Genomic DNA, 22946 nt, shown 5'->3' on the forward strand with positions numbered 1-22946 from the left:
CAGCAAAGACTGAGAACTTAAATTTTCTAGCAAATTTAAGTTCAGCGAAACATTGCTTTTTGTTATGTATTTGTTTAGATTACATTTGGTTTTGTTCCCTTAGGTGCCCTTTTTGTCTCCACCTACCATCACACAAAACGCGACAGAATGATCCAACTGAGACTGGACCGCGCAAGACCAGAGGCCTGGTCCCACTGCCCCGGCAGCGCAAGTGATGCGGCTGCCACACCTGACTCGGCGGCGCAAGTGTTGCAGCCGCCCTCTGTGCCCGTTTCCAGCGGTACAAGTGTTACGGCCCCGGTTGTTTCTGACAAGCCACGTCCAGTTGATTATTGTCTCGCCAAGCCATTGGGTGACTTTGGGATGTCTGGGATCCTTGAGGGAGGTGTACTGCTTTGTATTTGTTTAGATTAGATTTGGTTTTGTTCCCTCATGTATCCTTTTTGTCTCCACCTACCATCACGCAAAACCTGACAACTTTAAAACTTGTTCTTGCTTGATTATGAGTGTAATGAGCACGGAAAAAGAAAAACAGTGTAAAGGTGCTAAGTAGATAACTAAGGCTTTCAAAATTATTTATTACTTGCACTGGCAAATACAAATTGCAGCTGCACATCGTATGTTGTTTCACTTGTCCAATTCTTAAAAATGAAGTGCACGAAATGGCCACTTTTAGGCCGATTTGGAACATCCAGAAGAAATGAGCCGCCTTCGAAGAAAGGCATCATCAGGTGACAGTGATATTTATGGCGGAACAATGTTGTTTATGTGTGTGTCTGTGTTCTGTCAATGCATGACAGCACACCTCAAAACAATTCGGCTTACATTTCAACAGATCATATTCAAACATGTAGTACATTTTTGTTGAGGTTTTTTTTTTTTTTTTTACATTTTAGGGTCAATTTAAGGCGATACCAGCCACAAAGTATGCACAAATCAAATAACTTACAAACATGAACACAAGATCCATCAATGCTTAAACCTGTAGCTTAAATAACTGGTTGTTTCCTTGAGACTCAACAGCTGCCTCTTGAGGCAGATGTTGAAAGCACCAGGGTCTGAAATTCTCCATCCACCACATATCTGAACCACACACGCAAGTGTAGGATATGGGAGTGTATGGGGGGGGGGGGGGGGTCAGACTCACACGGGCAGATCGGCGGAAGACGAGGCCGCGGATGGCGAAACGGAGAACTTAAATGCTAAGGTTAGCACGTAAATCTTTCTTCAAGCCGACACGCCTTTTCCTTTTTTGCATTATACAACGAAATAAGACAATTGTTTTTCTGGCGCTTAAAACTGCCGCTACTCTTTCCCCTTCAATAACTCGCCCTGAAGACAGTGACGAAGTAAGACACTTGGCTAATTGATTACTTTCATCTCAATAACATTTATGTCCTGTCATCACCGTACTGTAACTACAGTCCTGTAAAGGCCTGTTTGTGGGCTGCAGTTTTGAGCCTTTTGAGACTCTTTTGTGATTAAGGTCTCGATAACTAAATTTCACATGAAATAAAGTCTTTGCGATAACCATTCCAAGTGCAGATTTGGAGGGCTCTGTCTTGACTTTATCGAGATGCACACAATCAATTGTCCAGGGTCGAGACACAAATACATGCACGCATCAGAGAATTCCTACTTTTGAACACGTCCTTCCACATCCTCTTCATCATGTTGCTACACAGTTCTCTGGTTGAAGAGGGAAAAAAAGCATTCCACACTCAGAAAACGAATATCTATTTTTGTGATTTTATTTTTTCCCCCCCCTATAGAATCATTTTTGCGTAACATTTTCATGCTTGAGATTTGTAAGCGCTGGCTATCATTGGGGGATGGGGGGTGGGGGGTCGCCTTTGGCACCAAGCGGACACGCTGGCTGCAGGATGAAGGACATCTACATTCAAAACAAACTGCAATCCTCACCATGCACATGTCTTCCTGACCAAACAAAGAGATGAAATATCACAGGACTTTTTTTTTTTTGTTGCACCTTGAGGAAGGCCACACGACTACTATTGCCACACGACATCGCCGCCGCCACCACCTTTGCTGTTTTATAATTGTTCTATTGACTTTTTCCATCTTGTATTGGAGAACAGCGAAGCACCACCAACCACAGGCTACCATTTCATCTTCTAAGAGACCGGCGCCAAACTTCCCAACAGACACAAAGCCTTGAGGCACAAGAGACATTTCTAAATATTCTATGGATTGACTAGGCTGTGCGACCAAACTACACATGTGAAACTCTCAAGAAAACTTCACGAGAAGAACAAAGGCTATGTAGAACTAATTAAATATATATTTATATTCATCTCTAGCTTGATCAGATCTAATAAATACTTCTGCTAGACATCTGTAAACTATTTACATTACCGCTAGGCTTACATTTCTTCCAAAACAATAAATAGCTGTCAAGAGAGGGTCTTTTAGACATGAACACAGAAATAAGTCCTCTGTTGGCTGGTTCTTTCACCGCAAAACGTAAAGCAGACGTTGTATTTTAGGGTGACTTTCCTTTTCGAAAGCCTGGCAGGAAAATCTAACAAAAGAAAATTAATGCGCTTTGCCTCCACTTGCCAATCTCTCTGCGTAGTGGAATGTTCTTCAGCCTATCGACTGCTCTCAGTAGGTAGACTATCTACTCCAGCGGTAGGGAACTCCGGTTCCTCAAAAGCCATATCCTGCCTGTTTTAGATCCCTCCCTACTCCAGCACAACTGATTCAAACGATCAGCTCATCAGCAAGCTATGTAGAAGCCTGAAATGATGGTTAATTGAATCAAGTGTGTTGGAATAGGGAGAGCTCTAAAACAGGCAGGATGTGGCTCTCGAGGAAGCGGAGTTTCCAACCCCTTATCTATTCCATCCCAGGTAAGACCTGGTCAAGCAATAGTGGATAATAGTGCACCAGCACCTGCCAAATCTTTCCATAAACAGGTCAAGTGGCTGTTGATAGAAACTGACAGGAGACCACTGTCATTGCCAGATTCATGGACACATCGACATACACACGTATATATGAAAAAACCCACAGTCGTCAGAGAGCGGCAGAAAGCATCGATCCCAAACCCTCCACTGTCCAGGTGGGGACCAAATAGGTCAGGGTGAAAATGCCTTGCTAGTAACACTCATATTGCTGTTCCATTGTCTGCCCTTTGAAAAGTTTGTAAAACACCTTTTAGATGACTTCTGACGTACGAAAGGGAAAAGGAGTTCTATTTTCTTTAACCGATGTGTGGAAAAGGTTGACGTGTTTATGTTTAGAAAAATCGGATGACTGACTGCGGTGAGCTGGGCGGATAAAAAGGCCCGATTGTGTGGCGCACCTTGTTGGAGCACCGTCTCACTGGGCATCAAGAAGCAATGATGGAACGTGTGTGTTTGTGTGTGAGTGTGTCTGCCTGTCTGTGAACTCTCATAAGTGCTTCCCATACCTCTTGAGACATAAAAAAAGAGGCAGTGGGATATTGTACGGTAACATTCTCTGGCTGAAAGTTGCATTTGTGATGGACGGAGGGACAAGTAAGGGAGAACCGACTCATTTGACTGGTGTGTATTCCACCTAACGACCGTGAGATAATGATGAGCTGGCTGTGGGCGGGTTTCTCCAAGCCTCTCGTCGCTATGTGGCACAAGATCTGCAGACGCCTGGGTGGATGACAGACCTCACAATTGGGTTTGTCCTAGTAGGGAGACAGGAGTGGGGGGGTTGCTGAGGTGGGTATACGACCAGGGTGTGGCGACACATTCTTGGAACGGGATCAGTGGAGGCGGGAGATGAACCAGTGACCAGTGATGTTTATAGGCTGCAGGCCGGCTGCTTGGCCCTCTCCTGAGTGTCCTGCAGGCGACGCAAGCTGGCACTGGCGTAGCCCTCATCACTGCAGCTGCTCCGCAGACTTCCCCGTTCGTCCCCTGAGTCACTCACGCTGCTGGTGCTCCACTCTAGATCACCCAGCAGGTAATCCGTTCCCTCCACATCCACATCCAGGTCCTCTGTGGGCAAGAGGGAAGAAATTGGGAGTCATGAGAATGAACGCTAAAATCCTATACTGGCTCGCCGTTCAAGGTGTCCATATATCAAATCGCTCAATGTGAAGGTGGGAGTCACCAAGGCTTGGTGAATTCTGCTTCACGTTAAGAGAAAGACCCGACCTGGACGTCCCAACCCAAATTATCTGGCAAACCCGATGAAAAGACATGAAATGTGGCATGGGACCTTTAGAAAATTCGCTCAATTGAATTCAAAGGTTTTGAAGAAGTGTGGGATTCCTGAAAAAGTTTGAATTTCTGGTTGAGTTCTGTGATTGCTGAGAGACTGGGAGCTGGAAGGGGGAAAATGAGTGTGTGGATGGGTGAAAATTGAGTGCTAAGTTGAGGGCATGATCCAAGGTTCTGGTGAATGCTTATTTTTTCATTGAGAAATGAACAAAATAGAGAAGGAGAAGGAGGTTGCGTATAAAGTGAGGGTGGAGGGAGTCCTGGGCTGGGTGATAGGATAAGTATGGCAAAAAGTGACTTGGGGTTTCCATTATTGGCAGTGATTATAATGGAATAGGGGTGGATTTTAGTGCTGGCAATGGAGTCTTTATAACGTAAAATATGGTTCGTCTAAATTTCTTTGTGGATAGTCCAGTGTTTCTGTAAAGACATTCAAGTTGACGAGCTTTGGCAATCATGAGACGGAGATCCAAGGGGCAGGAAGGGCGAAAGAAAGAAGTTTGTTTTTAAGCGGAGTGGAGGTCTTGAGAATGTTATGAAGTGTTGGAATGAGCGACCAGGTCCCCCATGGCTGGAAAAACTGTGTGTCGAAAACTGACAGTATCGGTGATGTTGTTTTATAAACAAAAAGATGATAGACTCACAGGAATCCATGACTTATTGTCTTGTTTGAATAATAACGGGTTGATTTATTGTACTGGATCTTCTGCCATCTGATGGAAGATTATTTCATGGCTCTGCCTGTCACTATACATCGCTGGGATAGACAGATGACCAAAGATATATTTGTAATTAATGAATAATAATTTTCTGACAAATTAAGGGAAACAGGATAATTTCCCTCTGCACAGAACGGTGCCCTATCGCTCATCTTGGCTACAGTGAAAGAACAGACCATTAAATATGGAACAAATACGGTTCATTGGATATGTGCCCATCATTAAATAAGGAAACTCATTGCAGAAGGTGTCCAGAAGTGGAGGTTACCCTAATTCAGGGGTGTCAAATTATTTTTTGTCGCGGCCCACATTGTCGTTACGGTTTCCCTTGGAGGGCCGTTATGACTGTGAATTTTGTAAAACCAAATGTTGAACAACCTCCAAATATTACCGGTACATACACTGCGAACAACACATTGATGGATGACTTGTTTTGAAATCAGAAGTCAAGAATAATGGTTTGTTCAAATATGGTTGTTTTGGACTAGATATGACAATTTGAAATTTTGATTCAGACTCCAGCAAGCATCATGGAAGTTGACATGCTGGTTTTGCTTTCACGGGCCACATAAAATGATGTGGCAGACCAGATCTGGACCCCGGGCCTTGACTTTGACACCTCTGCCCTAATTCAAACCAGTGGGGGTGTGAGTCAGTGCAGGCCAAGTCAACTGTATGCAACGGTTCTCATTTGTATCATTTATTTACTACCGTTGAGTTTCAGCATCTGTGCATGTAGGTTGATTGATGTGTTCTGCAGGTATTTATTCGCAATTGAGCACTTGGAGCAGGGGTGGGCAAACTTTTTGGCTCGGGGGCCGCATTGACTTTTAAAATTTGACAGAAGGGCCAGGTCAGCACGAGCTATGGTACATTAAAAAAAAAACTGCATTTGTTGACAGTCCATATCAAACATCAACAGAACAAAAGCATGAAAGTACTGTATCAATATACTTTTTTAAAATGACGACAGTGTTGTTGATGACCTATCTTAGCCTGTGCATTTCTGCAGATGGATTGTGATCAGACCAGTATAAGTAGAGCGATACAGAGGTCCTAGGTGGTCGAAAAGATCCCGCCCCCCCCTCCCCGTGTTCTGCAACTTCAAGTCAATGCGCCACCTGGCGGTGAAATGCCTGTCATTACAAGTCCAATTGAAATGAATGCAATCATCGAATCATCACATCGAACCTTAATTGTGGACCAACCTTTGGCGGGCCGGATTAAAAAGACCAACGGGCCGGATTCGGCCTGCGTGCCGTAGTTTGCCCACCTCTGACTTGGAGCAAAAGATGCGATGCCAAAACAAGGACAGGTAATCCGCCAAGCAAACATTTTACACACTTTCCAGAAGAAAGAAAGAAAGAAATAAAGGAAGCAAGAAAGAAAGAAAGAAAGGAAGAAATGAATGAATCGCATGCATGACCAACCTTGGTCAGAGTCGGATTTGTCAGAGGACACGGCAGAGCCAGTGCTGTCCATGCGGATTCTCTCCACACCGAGCTGCTCCAGACGCCTTCTCAGATGCCTCTGTTCTCTCTGTAATTGTTCTAAGGTGTGCTGGGCTCTTCTGTCACTCTCCTCCAACCTCTGCATAGTGAACAAGAGGAAATAAGAAAATATTATCCACGCTCCGAGCAGTACTATATGACACGACATGGTATAGTGCACTTCTGGATTTACTCATCAGAGCTATACTGGACCAAACTGGACTGTACCACTTGGTGCAAATATGGCTATAGTCTTTCCTTTCCATGAACCTGATGTAATGATGCCGCTTTATGATCTAAACCACTTGAAGAGCAACGTTTAGATGAGCAAAATATGACCGCACGCACCTTGATGTGATCTTTGGCCTTCATCAGGAGGCTCAGGGTAGTGTGCCTGTTGGCGTCTGGACCCAAAGGAACCAGAGATTTCAGTCGCTCTAAACACAGTCGTAGGTGTGCCCGTCTAAAGGCAGAAGGGGGGAAAAAAAACAAAAGGCAGAGTTACACAGGATCTGACTTTTGCATGTCAAGGAACTGGCAGAAAATCGTTTTTCACTTTATAGTTCCGATGTTTTAGGCTATACTGTATTTGTAAAATAGGTCATTACCCATACAGTTCTGGTGGAAAGCAGAAAGCAAGCTCAATAATTCACCAAGGCAAAGATTGGACCCTTACTTTGGTCTCCAAAAACATACTGCAAATAAAGTGCAAAATTATGCCGACTAGAGCTTTTCAAAGGGTTTAAATGACTGTTAACATTTCAAACCCAACAATAACAAACTATCAGAAATAGAATATATACAGAAGGCAGTTGATTAATCTGCCCATTCGTCCTATGACATCTTTTTCAAACAATTCCATCAATCTCTGCTTCCTGTATTGCTCTCAACTCTCAGTTCTGCCAGTTGCTAAGGTCTGGTGGGTGTTTGAGACTGACTGACCCCGCTGTTATGCAACACACACCTCCGTCTGCAGCTTCACAAACAGTGTGTGCGTACTAGTGTGCATGTGTGAGCCTGAGTGGGTGGGAGTGTGTACGTCAGAGCTCTTCAAATAGTTTACTTGACAGTGGAGATGTTTGTTTCTGCACCTCAAGCCTGGATGAGCTGTTCATGTAACGGCAAAAGGCAATTTGAGTGTCGTTAAAGTTAGATTTGGTGCAATTGCACAATCAGAGTCTGGTCATGGCTTAACTGGTTAGACACGATAAACTAAGATTAATTGAGCACATACAAAGTAGCTAAGTGACGAGTATATAAATAAGAAGACAGTATTCTATGAATGAAACCGGCAGTCTGTTTCACATCTGACTTCCAAAGTGCAAAGGTCAAGACATAACGCAAATGTTAGCCTGCCTTGTGACATAACATAGTGTGGCCAACACTTTGTCCAAGTTACTGAAAAAAAGAAGATAGGGAAGTGGATGGTTCAGTGGCAGGTTATTCTGGTTCAAGTGCCAAAAGGGCACTGTGTCAATAGGTGACTATAAAAATAGACAGACGAAAGCTATTGATCTGTGACAACAGAAATGTTCCTTGCTACCCAAATGTATGTGTCTTTTATTAGCCCCAGACTGACTAAACACGACAACTAGGTCAGCACGCCAGTAAATAAATCATCCTTCTGTCTTCGCTTTCACCCTCTGACACCTCGCAGTAACTATCATGAATACTTGGGCGCAACTCGCATCTCACATGTAACAACAACAAAAAAAAAAGTGGTTGTGGTCGGAGTTGGTGGTTCAACTATTTAGACATACAGTAATGCACCCAAGCATGCAGGGCCGTATGTTACTACTACTATTACTAATAATAACTAATAATCCATCCATTTTCTACCACATATGTGGGGTCGGGTCGACAGTTTCTCCAGCACGTCTTGGGTCGTCCCTGGGAGGCGTCTAGGAAGCATCCTAACCAGATGCCCGAGCCACCTCATCTGGCTCCTCTCGACATGGAGAAAAAGTGGCTCGACCTAGAGCATGTTCCACTTGGACTCAATGTTCCCCGGCCTCCCCCGGGACGTGGGAAAAGCTCTGCCGTAGGTGGGCGTTGAAACTCATTCTGACAGGGGATTCTGCCAGACGCTCCCAACAAGGCCTCACAATACATTTGCGTCTGCCAGGACGGAACGGCAACTTCCCCCACCGGGTGGTGAACAATTGACAGCTCCGACCCTCTCTTCTCCCGAGTGTCCCAAACATGAGGCCGTAAATCCGATGACACGACCACAAAGTCAATCATTGAACTGCAGCCAAGGGCGTCCTGGTGCCAATTCCACATATGGACACCCTTATGTTTGAACAAGGTCTTCACTATGCACAATCTGTGATGAGCACAGAAGTCCAACAACGTAACACCACTCGAGTTCTGATGGGGACGGCATGCCTCCCAATCACGCCCTTCCAGGTATCACTGTCATTGCCCACGTATGTATTCAAGTACCCCAGCAGAACGAGGGATTCCCCAGAGGGAGCGCTCTCCAGCACACCCTCCAAGGACTCCAAAAAGCAAAACGGGCGCGTACTCTGAACTGCTGTTTGGTGCATAGACACAAACAACAGTCAGGACAAGGCTACCCTCTCATTCACCAGCATGAACCCCAATGTACAGGCACTGAGCTGGGGGTCAATGAGTCTGCCCACACCTGCTCTGCGCCTCTCACCGTGGGCAACTCCAGAGTGGAAGAGACTCCAACCCCCCTCGAGAGAACTAGTACCAGAGCTGAGGCTGTGTGTGGAGGCAAGTCTTACTATGTCAAGTGGGAACCTCTCTGCCTCAAACACCAGCTTGGGCTCCTTCCCAGCAAAATAAGTGATATTCCATTTCCCTAAAGTGAGCTTCTGCAGCTGGAGATCGGACCGCCAAGGTCCCCCGCCTTTGGCCGCCGCCCAGTTCACTTTGCACCCGACCCCTTTGGCCCCACCCACAGGCGGTGAGCCCATGGGAACGGGGACCCACTTTGCCAGCCGGGCCCTGTGGGCATAGGCCCGGCCACCAAGCGCTCGCCAGCGAGCCCCACCTTCAGGCTTTGCTCCAGAGCGGGGCCGCGGTGTCCCGCGTCCCGGCAAGGGAAAATGCCATCCGATGTTTTCATTCATCATCAGAGTCGATGACTTTATTTTAGATGACTAATAAATAAAGTTTAACATACTGTATGAACTTTTTTTTTCATTTTTAAAAACCAACAAGATGCCAAGTCATCAGAAGAATTTGATGTCAGCTAAGACTACCTTTAAAGAAAGTTCAGTGTACATGAAAATGATACAATATGTGAACTTTCATGACTGCATTTATGACTAGTTACTCTGAATTGAATTTGGGGGCTCTGGATTCCTTGTCCAGTAATAAGAATACGGAGAGAGAAATCGCTAAACACTGATTGACAGTGGATGGTTTCTACACAACTTTGAAGAGATTGCATTGGACAGATATGGATGAAGAAATGGGATGTTCTTGTGTGTTGAGGAAGAGCACATTGATGATGTTCATTTTAGGATTACACGAGGCAATTGAAATGGATTTTTTATTGACATACCTGTTCTTCTCCATTTCATTGTGAGTAGACCTGTGGAGAGAAAGGAAAACGTGAGCAGCCAAACATAAGCGGGTACCCCTCTTTGTGTGGAATTACTGCAGTCTAACGGCATGCTGTGGAGGTGTGAGAAAGAAAGCGAGTGAGAAAAGGCTGCGTGGGAGGTTGTGGCAGTCAGAGTGAGCTGGTGTGAGTTTCAAGGAAAATGCACAAAAGGAATTTTCTAAAGTCTGCAGTTCATTCTGTGGAGGAAATGCAGACTTTTTATAGACCGTACGAGAACATGTGAGGAGGTGGGCAAATGCTACACATAGTAAATGTAAACAGAAACATCAAGCTAGACGATGCCCCTTTGTGTTTCCTGATCAGCCACTCCGCGTGCAACACGGAGTGCGGGGGCGGGTAGTCGGAATAAACAAGTGCCGAAACTGAAGTCAATAACAAGATGGAATTCTGGCCTTTGGGGCGGGTTACAAAATTGAGCATATTCAAATCAGCGGATGTGTATCGTGGGTCAGTCAATATTATTGGTGAGAATTTGCTTGACCAATGCAAAAAGGGAGTGTTGGTGGTATCTCGGGGAAGATGGCATTCTCAATTCACGCAACTAGCTCGAGTAGACCCCCTAATCCTTTGACCCAATGTCCAAAATTAGCCTCTGTTCCCTTATCTCAGGGGACTAACTTGCACTGGCACATTGTCACCTTGAATATGTACACTCACCTTAGTCTGAGGGAGGTCTTTCCTCCTGCCACCTGAGATCAAATGAAGGGGGCCTTTGAAGTGTAACTGATTGTTCATTGCATGTATGCATGCTGCACTCGGGGTATCATCTTTAGGTGCACTCACTGCACTGCCCCCCCCCCCCCCCCCCGGAAACTGAATATGAATTCCGACGAGTGCAGACAGCCGCTTGTGACATAACAGTGCTGGCAGGAGTGTCAAACCACTCATTCAGACGTCATATCAGTTACTGACCCATCTCCTGTTCCAGGAACTCTTTTCTAGCGTTTCTTTTCAAATGGCCGAATACACTTTCAAGACTGACGTTTTATCCAGGAGGGCAATTGTCTGCTTCTTCCAAAATTTACCTCAGTGAATAATTTACCTGTAAAGTCCAACTCGAATTACGCACAAATTCAAACTGGCAGCCAAGTCATACACAAACACACACACACAAAATTGTTGGTGCCCCTAGTTATTGAAAGAAAGACAAATAATGTGATCACATAAACAACTTAAAACTGACAAAATTAATAAACGATTATTGAAAATCAACCAATTCAAAAAAATAAATCAGATTTTGCGTTCAAATTGTGGTTCAAGAAAATCTATTCTCCCTCGCTATTAGGCAATCCGGTCATATGACTTGACCCGAGTTGCTATTTTTAGGAGTTGTGACTTACTTGCCAAAAACTTGGGAATGACTTGACTTGAGACCTGGTATCTAAGCGACTCGATTTGGCTTAGACTCGAACTACATAACTTGACATGTCATCTTGTTTATAATTTGAAATATGCATTTGAAAACAGTTTGCTTTTTAAGGAAGGAAAGCAAGAAAAAGAAAAAAATTGAAGGTTTTTTGTTTCATTCATGCCAACCTGGCAACCCAATCGGTATCACTAGTTGGTTTCAAGTGGCGACTTAAACACCACCAGCGGTGATGGGAGCAACTCAGAGGATCATTCGTTTAAAATGCAACGACAACGTCAACTTCATTCGTCATTTCACAAACCACAAAGCCAGGTAAGCTGACATCACAGTTTAGCTAGTGATACGAACACTGGTTGGGACCAATAAAAAAAAATATGTGACTGTAACTGTAGCTAAGTAACGTAACCATGGGTGGGATGTTTTGCGAATACTGGCCGAACCATTCCTTTTGACTGTTGTGTTTCGGTTTGCATAGTCATGCAAAGCACCCTGCCCCGCCCTCTATTTAATAACGTGGTGAAGTAATGCGCACTTCAAGAGTTCCTCTGCACCGATACTGTACACCGACTCCTAGCACTGAATGCAAGAGAAGAGAAGCAGCATGCTGCTAGCAATCAATCATGGAGAGAAAAAAGGTACCTCTTGTCCTCACTAGGGTTATTCTAGTAAAGAATATTCGATTCTTACACTCAGTATCAATTAAGTTCATTACTTTTATGCCATAGCAAACAAACAACATGGCCAAGAAGCCGTTGTTTATCGCACCATTGACAATCATAATGTCATCCATCCATCCATTTTCTAATCGGCTTATCCTCACGAGGGTAGCGCGCATGCTGGAGCGTATCCTAACTAACTTTGGGTAGTAGGCGGGGTACACCCTGAACTGGTCGCCAGCCAATCGCAGGGAAAACACAGACGAACAATCATTCACACTCACAGTCACAGCTCGGGACAATTTAAGTGATCAATTAACCTACCATGCATGTAATTGGAATGTGGGAGGAAACCGGAGAACCCGGGGAAAACCCACGCAGATGGGGAGAACATGCAATCTCCATGCAGGGAAGCCGCAGCTGGAATCGGACAATGCACCTCTCCAGTGTGAAACGGATGTGCTAACGAGACGACAAATGTGCTGCCCGAGATGTAAATGCTCATTTAATTTGTAGAGATAATTTTAGAGATACTGCACTTATAATCAGTGCTACGATTTGATTTACAACTTGCTTGAACCAAGTAATGACTTGACTTTGCTTGAAATTTGGTGGTGACACAACTTGGCAGATTTTTTTTTTTTTACCCCACAGTATCTTGGGACTTCCTTGACACGTGAAGGTAACGACTTAAGACTTACTTGTGTCTGGCAAATGTGTGACTTACTCCCTCCAACCTCTAACAATGCAAAATCATATTGCTAGACTTCCATCCTCTATTCTCATAGGTGGGATGTGAAACATGAAATATTCAGTGAGATTTTATACGGTCTGAAGGAAGGAAATATACAAAATTACACTGGTCAACAAATTCTTAGTAAATGGCGCACAATGTAAGCCGAGAACACATACCGTACATTTTGTGTTGATTAAACAGAATGTTTACGAATAGACCTAACATCGTCATTTTTTAGAACTAAATACCATTTGTCTCGTATAACGAGGCTTTTGAGTGTTTATTGTTTAATTCTGCGTGTTTGTGTGAGAGGAAGAGAGCCGCTGACCACACCTTTCCCCACCTACATTTCTTCTTTTTACTACACAGACAGGAATCCATCCATCCATTTTCCGAACCGCTTGATCCTCACTAGGGTCGCGGGGGGTGCTGGAGCCTATCCCAGCCGTCTTCGGGCAGTAGGCGGGGGACACCCTGAATCAGTTGCCAGCCAATCGCAGGGCACACAGAGACGAACAACCATCCACGCCCACACTCAGGGACAATTCAGAGCGCCCAATCAGCCTGCCATACATGTTTTTGGAATGTGGGAGGAAACCGGAGCACCCGGAGAAAACCCACACAGGCCCGGGGAGAACATGCAAACTCCACACAGGGAGGCCGGAGCTGGAATCGAACCCGGTACCTCTGCACTGTGAAGCCGACGTGCTAACCACTGGACTACCGGGCCGCCACAGACAGGAATAAAGACCATTATTATTTTGACAATTAGAACATGAGCAGGTAAGGTATAAAAGAATAACGCATCTGCTCTTTAACCTGAGATTTTTCATGATTCTGCTCGTTTGAATTCTGACCAAACAAGGCAACACTGAATCCCATCTTGAGACTGCCACACAATACAATGAATATTCTTCACACTAAAAACCGATGAATGGTTCATGAGGTATATTTTATCCATCCATCCATCCATTTTCCGAACCGCTTGATCCTCACTAGGGTCGCGGGGGGTGCTGGAGCCTATCCCAGCTGTCTTCGGGCAGTAGGCGGGGGACACCCTGAATCGGTTGCCAGCCAATCGCAGGGCACACAGAGACAAACAACCATCCACGCTCACATTCACACCTAGGGACAATTTAGAGCGTTCAATCAGCCTGCCATGCATGTTTTTGGAATGTGGGAGGAAACCGGAGTACCCGGAGAAAACCCACGCAGGCCCGGGGAGAACATGCAAACTCCACACAGGGAGGCCGGAGCTGGAATTGAACCCGGTACCTCTGCACTGTGAAGTCGACGTGCTAACCACTGGACTACCGGGCCGCCGAGGTATATTTTAAAAATGCATATTTTATACAAGCGAACCAGGGAAAAAAATGTGAGGACTTAAGTCACGATACATAAAATTTGTGCAGCATATCTCGCTCTGTTATTTACTGTTATTGTTGTCATTATGATTGTTATCCAAGACGTGTTTTGCTCAACACAGTTGAAGATTTAGTTGAGGCACACCCATGCATTGCTCAAAATTGTGAGGCGAGGTTGTGACGATTCTTATTTTATGTGCACTTGACAGCCTATGAATGCACATGTGCCTTCGTACTTTTTTTTCTTTGCTATTGGTGTTTTTTGGTGGCTTTTTTGTGTGTTTTTATTTAAAGAAAAACATTGCATCACATTGAAATGGCCTGCTGGCTAAAATAATTAAAGATAAGATGAAGAACTTCACAGGGTGGCTAACTAGCATGCAAAGGACTCCATATACTGCTCCACAAAGATGCAATTTGCATATTGCGATGCAGTTACATAGAGTACAGAGTGTACTGTATGTACATGAGGGAGGTGGGGGAGGAATATCTCCCTCCATGTATGTAATAAAGGAGCTGATGCTCTCCCTGTCAAGAGTGGGAACCTAGCAGGGAGGACACAGAGAGCTGGGGGAGGTGAGGGGAAAGGTTAACAGACATAGAAAGCGAAAAAAAAAGCCATGACGAGGAAGGGGAAAGGCATTACCACTGACACATGCACATATACACTCCCATCCCCCACCACTCACACATCTACTCCACAGAAAAACAACATGCAATGGATGAGCCTTGATTCACACTGAGAAATACTTTATGAACTCACTCTTTTTCACTTCTTCCTTTCATAACTTTGCTGCTGTGAATTGGGAATTTCTCCATTGCGAGACTAATAAAGGTTTTCTTATCTTCTTATCTTATCTTAATCTGCTGTACATGTAATCATTCACACACACACACACACACACCTCTACATACATACACACACACACACACACACACATATATTAGAGCTGTCAAACGATTAAAATATTTAATCTAATTAAAAACGCAACTGTCATAATTAACTCAAATGAACTAAAAATTAATCGTGATTACTCACGCATTTTTTATCGTTTCTGAATTTCCTTTTATATTTCTTTGTCCTATTTTTCCCCATTTTAATGCTCTCATCAACATGGAATCATGAATCCGTTTTCTATGTGCAAAATGCAAATATTTTCTGAAATAACAATTTCGATTTTCAATTTTACATGAACATTTTTCACTTGGAGCAGTTATTCACACATAATATTACTGCCCATCAACAACAGTGAAAAAAATATTTTGTCACACAACAGCTGCTTTAACAGCTTTTTATGGAATCAAAACAGAGCAATATAACATTATAAAGTGCACATCTAAGGTAAACTAGTAAGCCTATAGTGGATTTAAGCCATGGTTGCATACTTCGCTTTTCTCAAGTTTGCTTTGAACACAGCAGACAGGCTATGTTGATTCTGTTGGTCCTTCTTGCTCGGAAGTCTCTCTACGGTTTTGGGTAGACATCATTTCGGATGACTACACTTGGTTAGATGACAACACTGGAGACGTTTTATTTTCAGCTAGGTCGCTACCACTGCACCGCTGAACTCTTGACGTGCCTCAGCGGCGCACAGTCGCTGTCAGACGAACACAGAGAAGCTCCACCCACGTTATTTATATGGCCACGGAACACTGTAACCTAACCTTCCACACAAAATAGTTCCAAACAAGTAACAATCGCGTCAGTGGCATACATCGTATTCGACAGGCTACCTGCTCTTTATTCACCAGAGGCTCATCAATCTAGTCTCTTATTTCTCTCCCGAAACAGTGTCTTCTCCGCTACGTACAATCTCTGTACACAGCTTGTAATGGAGGCTCTCGCTGGCAATCCGTAGTAGAGTCGTTCGATGCAATGCGAATGATTTCGGCTTGAGTCGAGCTGTGGACAATGTTGACAGGCTTGCATGCAGTATCCATACATTTAGCTATGGCTTCAGCAAATTTGTTCTTCGTCGTGTTATCCATTTTCTTCACTTTGAAATGATCCACAGCTGTCTGTCTTAGACGAGGGGGCGGAGTACTCACATCAGCTGTGTGCTTGGCCATCCATCCATCCATCCATCTTCCAAACCGCTTGATCCTCACTAGGGTCGCGGGGGGTGCTGGAGCCTATCCCAGCTGTCTTCGGGCAGTAGGCGGGGGACACCCTGAATCGGTTGCCAGCCAATCGCAGGGCACACAGAGACGAACAACCATCCACGCTCACATTCACACCTAGGGACAATTTAGAGCGTTCAATCAGCCTGCCATGCATGTTTTTGGAATGTGGGAGGAAACCGGAGTCCCCGGAGAAAACCCACGCAGGCCCGGGGAGAACATGCAAACTCCACACAGGGAGGCCGGAGCTGGAATCGAACCCGGTACCTCTGCACTGTGAAGTCGACGTGCTAACCACTGGACTACCGGGCCGCCTGTGCTTGGCCATTATGTGGTATTTCAGACTCGACGTGCTATGATGATAGCTCAGTTTACGACTGCAAAACATACAGGTAACTTTGGTCTTGTCAGTGGAACTATCTGGCAACTTTTTAAAAGTAAACTTTCCATTCATAAACTCTTTAAGTATCCGTTTTCGGTGTCTCGCGCTGCCGTGGCTGGCAAAACAGACATGGGCGTGGACCTCTGCAGCGCGCTTGTTGTTTTATTTCTCGTTTATTTATAGAGCAACGTAACATCCGTTGTGACGTGTGCTGCATTAATCTCGCGAGAAAAAATTTAATCCTGTTAAAATTTATTTAAATGAATGCCAAAAAAACGCGCAAAACTGACAGCTCTAATATATATATACACACACATACACACACACATATATACATACACACACACACACACACACACACAACTGAATTGACTACTGCAATACAGACCACACAATGACTGAACTGTACATTGTGTTCGAGCAGTCTGAGGTGATCGAGGGACTGCCCGTCACTGAAATGTCTCCCGCAGTCACCTTGACTGACCCACTTTGCCTGAACAAGTGGTCAGTGGCCCTCAGCCAGACACTTGTTTGCAGCTGCCACTGCGTAATTCCATCAAGCACAATAAAGAGACAAGACATAGCTCTTCACCAACGAAGGAGTCACATCCCATTGATATAGAAAGTCTACACACCCCTTTTCAAAAGTTTCTGTGGTGTTGAAAAAAAGAAGGCCAAGACAAGTCAAAACATTTTTCACCATTAATGTGCCCTCAACCTGTAAAAATAAACAACTGAAAACATGTGGTTGCACAAGTGTGCACACCCTCCTATCACTGGGGATGTGGCTAGGTCAGAATTAACAAATCACATATAAATTGTTAAATGAGAGTCAGCCTACACATTCCAGCCCTGAAATAGTTTAGATCTTCTAGTAGGCTTTTCCTGATTTTAGGGTGGCAGGGCTTCTCAAGAAGCTTATAGGTTTGACTGCTTTTGATAATGCTCTCATCGGGCTTCACTCTGAGGCTTGAGCCAAACATCTTTTGGAAATACAACCAAAATTTCAACTTTGGTTTCATCAATCACCACCAAAGAACACCCTATTTAAAGTATTGCATGGTTGTGGGAGCACCATGCTTTGGAGCCGTTTATGTTCTCAGTTTAGGCTTAGCCAGAATCCATTTAACTGGTGGCAGGTGTGTACTGACTCCCATTTAAAATGAGTTTGAATGTGAATTGATTAATTCTAACCACAGCCACATCCCAGTTATAAAAAGGCGTGTACAGTTGTGTAATCACATTATCTCATTTTGTTATTTTTACTTTCTCCTGCCAAATGATTGAAAAGTAAATCCATCGAGCTGTTGAGGAAGTTAAACAGGCGTGTGCAGACTTTTTATATCCACTATATATGCATCCGGCCACACCACTGGACAAAATTTGTTGCATTGTTCTGTATTAATTAAGGCCAGAATCTATGGCCTTGAAATAAAATCCTTTATTCCCTGCCTGGCCTTGCCTCCGTATTTGAGGATAGACCATGCTTGTTACCAGTCTCATTTTTACAATACTGTACATCTTTATTGATGTAGCACTTTTACAACAGCTGTAACAAAGTGCTTTCCAGAACATATAAAATATCAATATACCAACAAAACACATTTTTAGTCAAGTATTTCCACAGCATCTGAGGTATCGCTGTGAGTTTGCTGCACGGACACATCACCTATTGCTTTTTGTGAAGTGTTGGTGTGGTCAATGTATAAAGTAGTGATTAGTAGTTTGTCAACTTCCTTGACACATGGTAAAGTCGACTAATCGGTTCAATCCCTCATGTGGATAAATGGCTCCTTTTGCAACAAATAAATGGGCATAATGTCTTCGAAAACGCTCAGCACGATCGACTCAAGGATTGCCTTCCGATGGGCTCCTTGTGATATGTAAAAGAATACGAAATCATTTGGCTCAACTTGTTAGTGGCCCCTCGATCAATTCAATACACACGCAACCACGCACGCGCACGCACACGGACACGGACACTTTTTTTTTCCAGAGCCAACCCCTGTATTTTTTGTGGAAAATTCATATTGGAACTTTATAAGGGGTTTGTTGTTTGTTTGTTGTTGGGGTTTTTTGTAGGGTTTACCTCCCAAAAATAAATATTTTTCTTTCCTAATGTATTTCAATGATCGTCAACTATAACTGGACTTTACCTACAGACTTATCTGGGTTAGAGCTCAAGGACCGACGGTATTCAGATTTTTTTTTAAAAAAGGAAAAAAAACCTTTTAATCCCAATTTGTTGATTTTCTTTTCAATCACTAACATTTTTGGCAGGAGTTGACCAACTCACAGGCGAGTCTGTGCAGCGCCGTGGCTGTATTTATAGCGTTGTAAAAGTCTTAATCATTTCATTATTCTGCCACTTGTGGAGCTTTTGAGTGACCGAGTCACCTCGCCACTGCAAAAGTTGACAAAGAAGCTCTAGCTTCATGCCAAAAGGGCTATGGGACGGCATTAAATTGCACATTATTCTGGTGTTTGTTTATCAGTCAATCATATCATTGTGGCATACGCAGAGCAATCACACACCCGTACGATATACTCCGGACATCACGTGATTGATCGCCGCGTGCATTTGTTTATGGAGCCAAGCTGACAGGACTGTAGTGGCAGCAGCTGATCAGTCAATATTCTGTCCAAGTGAATTCACATCTCCCTTTCATGAAAGGGACATAATGAGGTACATGATGTGCAAGCTGGATAGTTTGGACATCACAGATCCTATCAAGCGCCATGGGGGATTTTTCAAGTATTATGACAGAAGATGGGGAGAACTATAACAACTGATGAGTCTTCACAATCATACAAAGGCTCGGAGGGTGAAAAGTTTTTGTTATGGGTGCACTCGGTTGCAACCAGGTTGCCTCGGAGCCAGAGTTGGGCTGGCTGGCGGACGGACGGTTGTGTCGGCGGCAAGCCAGACATCTTCTCACGCCTGAGGCCCCCGCTACGGTAGCTGCCACCAGAGCAGGTGAGCAGAGACCGGCTGGGGTTGGCCGGCCTCGCTCAGAGGGGCGTGAGCAACGCGGCGCTCGCCGGGATGCCTGCCACAGGCTCGTCGGGCATCCCGTCTCTGTCACCACGGGCAGATGAGGAGGTGATGCCGATGCGGGGCGCCACAGCCTTGCTGTAGAACGGGTGCACCGGATTGCACTCACAGCATCCCCGGTGCTGGAAAGCAACCCACTGGCCGGAGGAGCCTTCACCCCGAACGCTGGTGCTACGGCTTAATTGTTTTTTCTTTTGGCAGCCTTTAGAATGCTCATGCATTCTTTTGCCCCCCTTGTTGTGGCACCCTGCTTCACAAAACAACTGTGTACGTTGTCAAAGTGTGGCATTTCCTCAAATCAGTGACAAGTTTTCAACACTGCCAAAATTGCCTTTTTTGCATTTGGTGGAGGGATGCGTGATGCCAATGAATGTCCGGGGCGTTTGTTTTTGTACATTTATTACTTTTTAAATACTATTTTGATCTGAGCAACTATTGTAGGTGCAAGAGTGCACTACGTGTCCTAATTTAGTTAAGTGTCATTTATACATCATTACAATACCATTAAAATACTGTATATAGAAGTGATTGAAAAAAATGCATATTGGATTATAAAAAGTATAGTGTATGAACCTTTTGATTTGTTGGCTATTCCATTTGTTAAAATTGATGAAAAGCATAAATGTGTGCTGATCTTTTTGTTAGTATTGAAAAATGAGTTGAGCATCTCGGTTAGGCATGGAGATGCGTTTTATATTTGATGGTTAACACCAGGGCCTCTGAGTAGGTAAAGGTGGCCCTGACCGTGAATAGCGGGGGTCAACTGTATTGTTTTGAGTTGTAATATTGCCATTCACCACTAGATGACAGACATCACTTAGTTGCACCTGTATGCAGGACAAACAGTCCTTGTACTTAATGTTTGGGGTTTTTTTGCTGGTCAGCAGTTTTATGCTGTCCTTGAAAGGTATTTTTTATACACCCAAGCCCTTTGCATGATGCAGTATGTGGTTATGTTTTGACTGTCCAAACCCTCTCTGCTGTTGAAGGCTGGATATTTTATGCACGCTTTGAGAATGAAATACATAAGTGTGATGAACATTAGCTAAAAAACATGCATTATTTTGTAATACATAAGTATGTCGTCCTATATGCCCCCCTCCTTATAGACCTGATGAAAATTTGCCCCCCCACACCCCCCATCAGTTATGTTGTCCGACCCTGTTCTAGTCTGTCATCTAGGCAGTCATCCTAACTACTACAACAACCAAGATGCTTCTGTTCGAATGTAATTGCTGTAAATTTACAGAGCTGTCAAAATATAATCATAATAATAATAATAATACATTTTATTTGCAAGCGCCTTTCACAGCGCTCAAGGACACTTTACAACCAAGAGCAAATAATAAAACCACAGATAAAATTATAAATAAAAGAAGAGAAAGATTTAAGGTGAATATGCAAGTCTGAATAGGTGGGTTTTGAGCTGGGTTTTGAATGTGGGAAGAGAGCCAATATTACGAATATATGTCCAGTATGGCATCACAAGTGGTAATTGAAAAATACTGGGGAGTGAGATGCGCTGTACAGGGGGAGGTTATGATGGGATGCTTGTTGCAGAGTTTTAAAAAAAATCTGAGGTGATTCGTTTTTACCTGCTACTTAGGTTTTTCTTGCTTTTGCTTTTCCTTTTCAAACTTTCCCTCTCTCGACTGCTGATGAAGGGTGGCATGGAAGCATAGCCATGCTCGGCTTCTGCAAGCACATAAACAATGGAGCCATTGGGTCAAGCGGTGTTAAATAGCCAAATAAAGAAATAGGAAGAGCACAGTTTCTTTGTTAATCTTTTAGCATTCAGTTGACGTATTTGAAACGTAGGTAAAGCGCAATTAAACATTACAAGCCCCATCTTCGTTACACTGTATTTTCTCCCCTCAGCCTGGACAATGATGTCATCTTGAACTGGAATAAACCCCACTAGCAAACCACAACAGCAGGAAAGGAGGGGCTATAATAACAACAACAAAAAAACCAATGTATTTGGTCACGTCGCATTGAATTTTTCAAAATAGAAATAATCGTAAAACCAAGAGGGGCTTTCCCCATTTGCCTTCAGTTTACAGTAATCGCATAAACATGCATGAAATTGATATGAACATATTTTGAGGGTGAGCGATACATACTGCAATTCTTTGCAAAATACACAAAGCGATTAAATGCACGAGCGCTTTATGTCAAAACACGTCGTTGTTTTAACATGATAGAAGCACAAACAAGCCACATAAAGGGGGAGGGGTGTCGCTGCATATTTCCAAAGCATAAAATCCATAACAAACAAGAATAAAATATACTTTACCGCGTTCCCTGCGATCAAGATATTCGGCTGCTTCGATCAGCATTTGCACCATTCCGATAGCCGTCATGTTCAGTAATAATAATCACTGATATTAAAACAATCCAATGGGTGATCCGTGGCTGTACACAACCTGCTCTTCGTCCACACACCGGCTTTCTCAAACCGCTTTGCCAGCGGTTATTTTAAGTCAAGTGTTTGTCTCTGCGACGAAGTATCAACGGGTTTGAGAAAACTTTAAATGTGCCACAAGACAAAGCAAGGCAGTTGCTATCTCCCCTGATGCTGTTCCGTAAATGTCAGCTGATGTGGTTCAGGTAGAGACTAGCTTTTAGCCGCTCTGGCTAACACTTTCAACAGCAATGGATGCTTAATGACTCTCCTTCCAGACAATTGTTAACATGTAAACCAAGTCAGAGACAGATTCAAGTTTCGGCTGGCGCTGAAAAATAAGTCGAACAATGTTCTGTCAGGAAAACGAGATCGGGCAAGGTTTGAGTCAGTCAGACAAAAATTGTCGAAATGAGCGATGAAAGTTAATCACGAGTTCCACTCTTTGAGCCACTCTATCCCTGGTCCAAAACAACGAAATATTGGCGTCGTTGAGTGCGTTTGCAGGGAACAAAAACGAACTAGGTCTTTCTAAAAGTTCGCTCGCCGATGTCATCCAACCTTCCAACCAACCATAAGATATGTTGATAGCTAGTTGTGCTAGTTCGTCACTTCAGTGATCACGCGCAGCGCGCTATGCTAAATTGGCCACTAATATCGGACACCGCAACCCTATCTTCCTTCTGAATACTGTTTTACAGTGGCTTGTGTGTATACAGGATTTGGATGACAGTCTGTTGTTGTATTCTATGGAATAGATTCGCGTAGATGTGGTTGGTTATTGGCAATAGTAACAATATACTTCTATTGAGCATTGGATCTGTCA

At 43.9% G+C, this 22946-nt stretch overlaps 1 protein-coding gene across 1 annotated transcript; it reads right to left on the minus strand.

Moving 5' to 3' along the window:
- Window positions 1-550: 550 nt before the first annotated feature.
- Window positions 551-22811, minus strand: mxd1 (MAX dimerization protein 1). The gene is made up of 6 exons (XM_086111617.1): window positions 22013-22811; window positions 21312-21411; window positions 9971-10000; window positions 6781-6895; window positions 6373-6532; window positions 551-3998 (listed from the first exon to the last, which is right to left on the minus strand). Exons 1-6 carry the CDS (start codon window positions 22077-22079, stop codon window positions 3802-3804), a joined length of 669 nt encoding a protein of 222 aa, XP_085967743.1. The 5' UTR covers window positions 22080-22811; the 3' UTR covers window positions 551-3801.
- Between the last annotated feature and the right edge of the window lie 135 nt (window positions 22812-22946).

This window comes from Hippocampus guttulatus, chromosome 5, assembly GCF_054856545.1.
Source record: "Hippocampus guttulatus isolate MCC_2025c chromosome 5, RoL_Hgut_1.0, whole genome shotgun sequence".
Lineage (NCBI taxonomy): Eukaryota > Metazoa > Chordata > Actinopteri > Syngnathiformes > Syngnathidae > Hippocampus > Hippocampus guttulatus.

What these genes read in the sequence shown, in the direction of transcription:
- mxd1 (XM_086111617.1), bottom strand. Translation starts at nt 22,079, where the DNA reads ATGACGGCTATCGGAATGGTGCAAATGCTGATCGAAGCAGCCGAATAT. An exon ending in TCTTGATCGCAGGGAACGCG is followed by an intron (nt 21,412 to 22,012) that starts GTAAAGTATATT and finishes ATGTGCTTGCAG; the next exon opens with AAGCCGAGCATGGCTATGCT. An exon ending in AATGAAATGGAGAAGAACAG is followed by an intron (nt 6,896 to 9,970) that starts GTATGTCAATAA and finishes TTCTGCCTTTAG; the next exon opens with ACGGGCACACCTACGACTGT.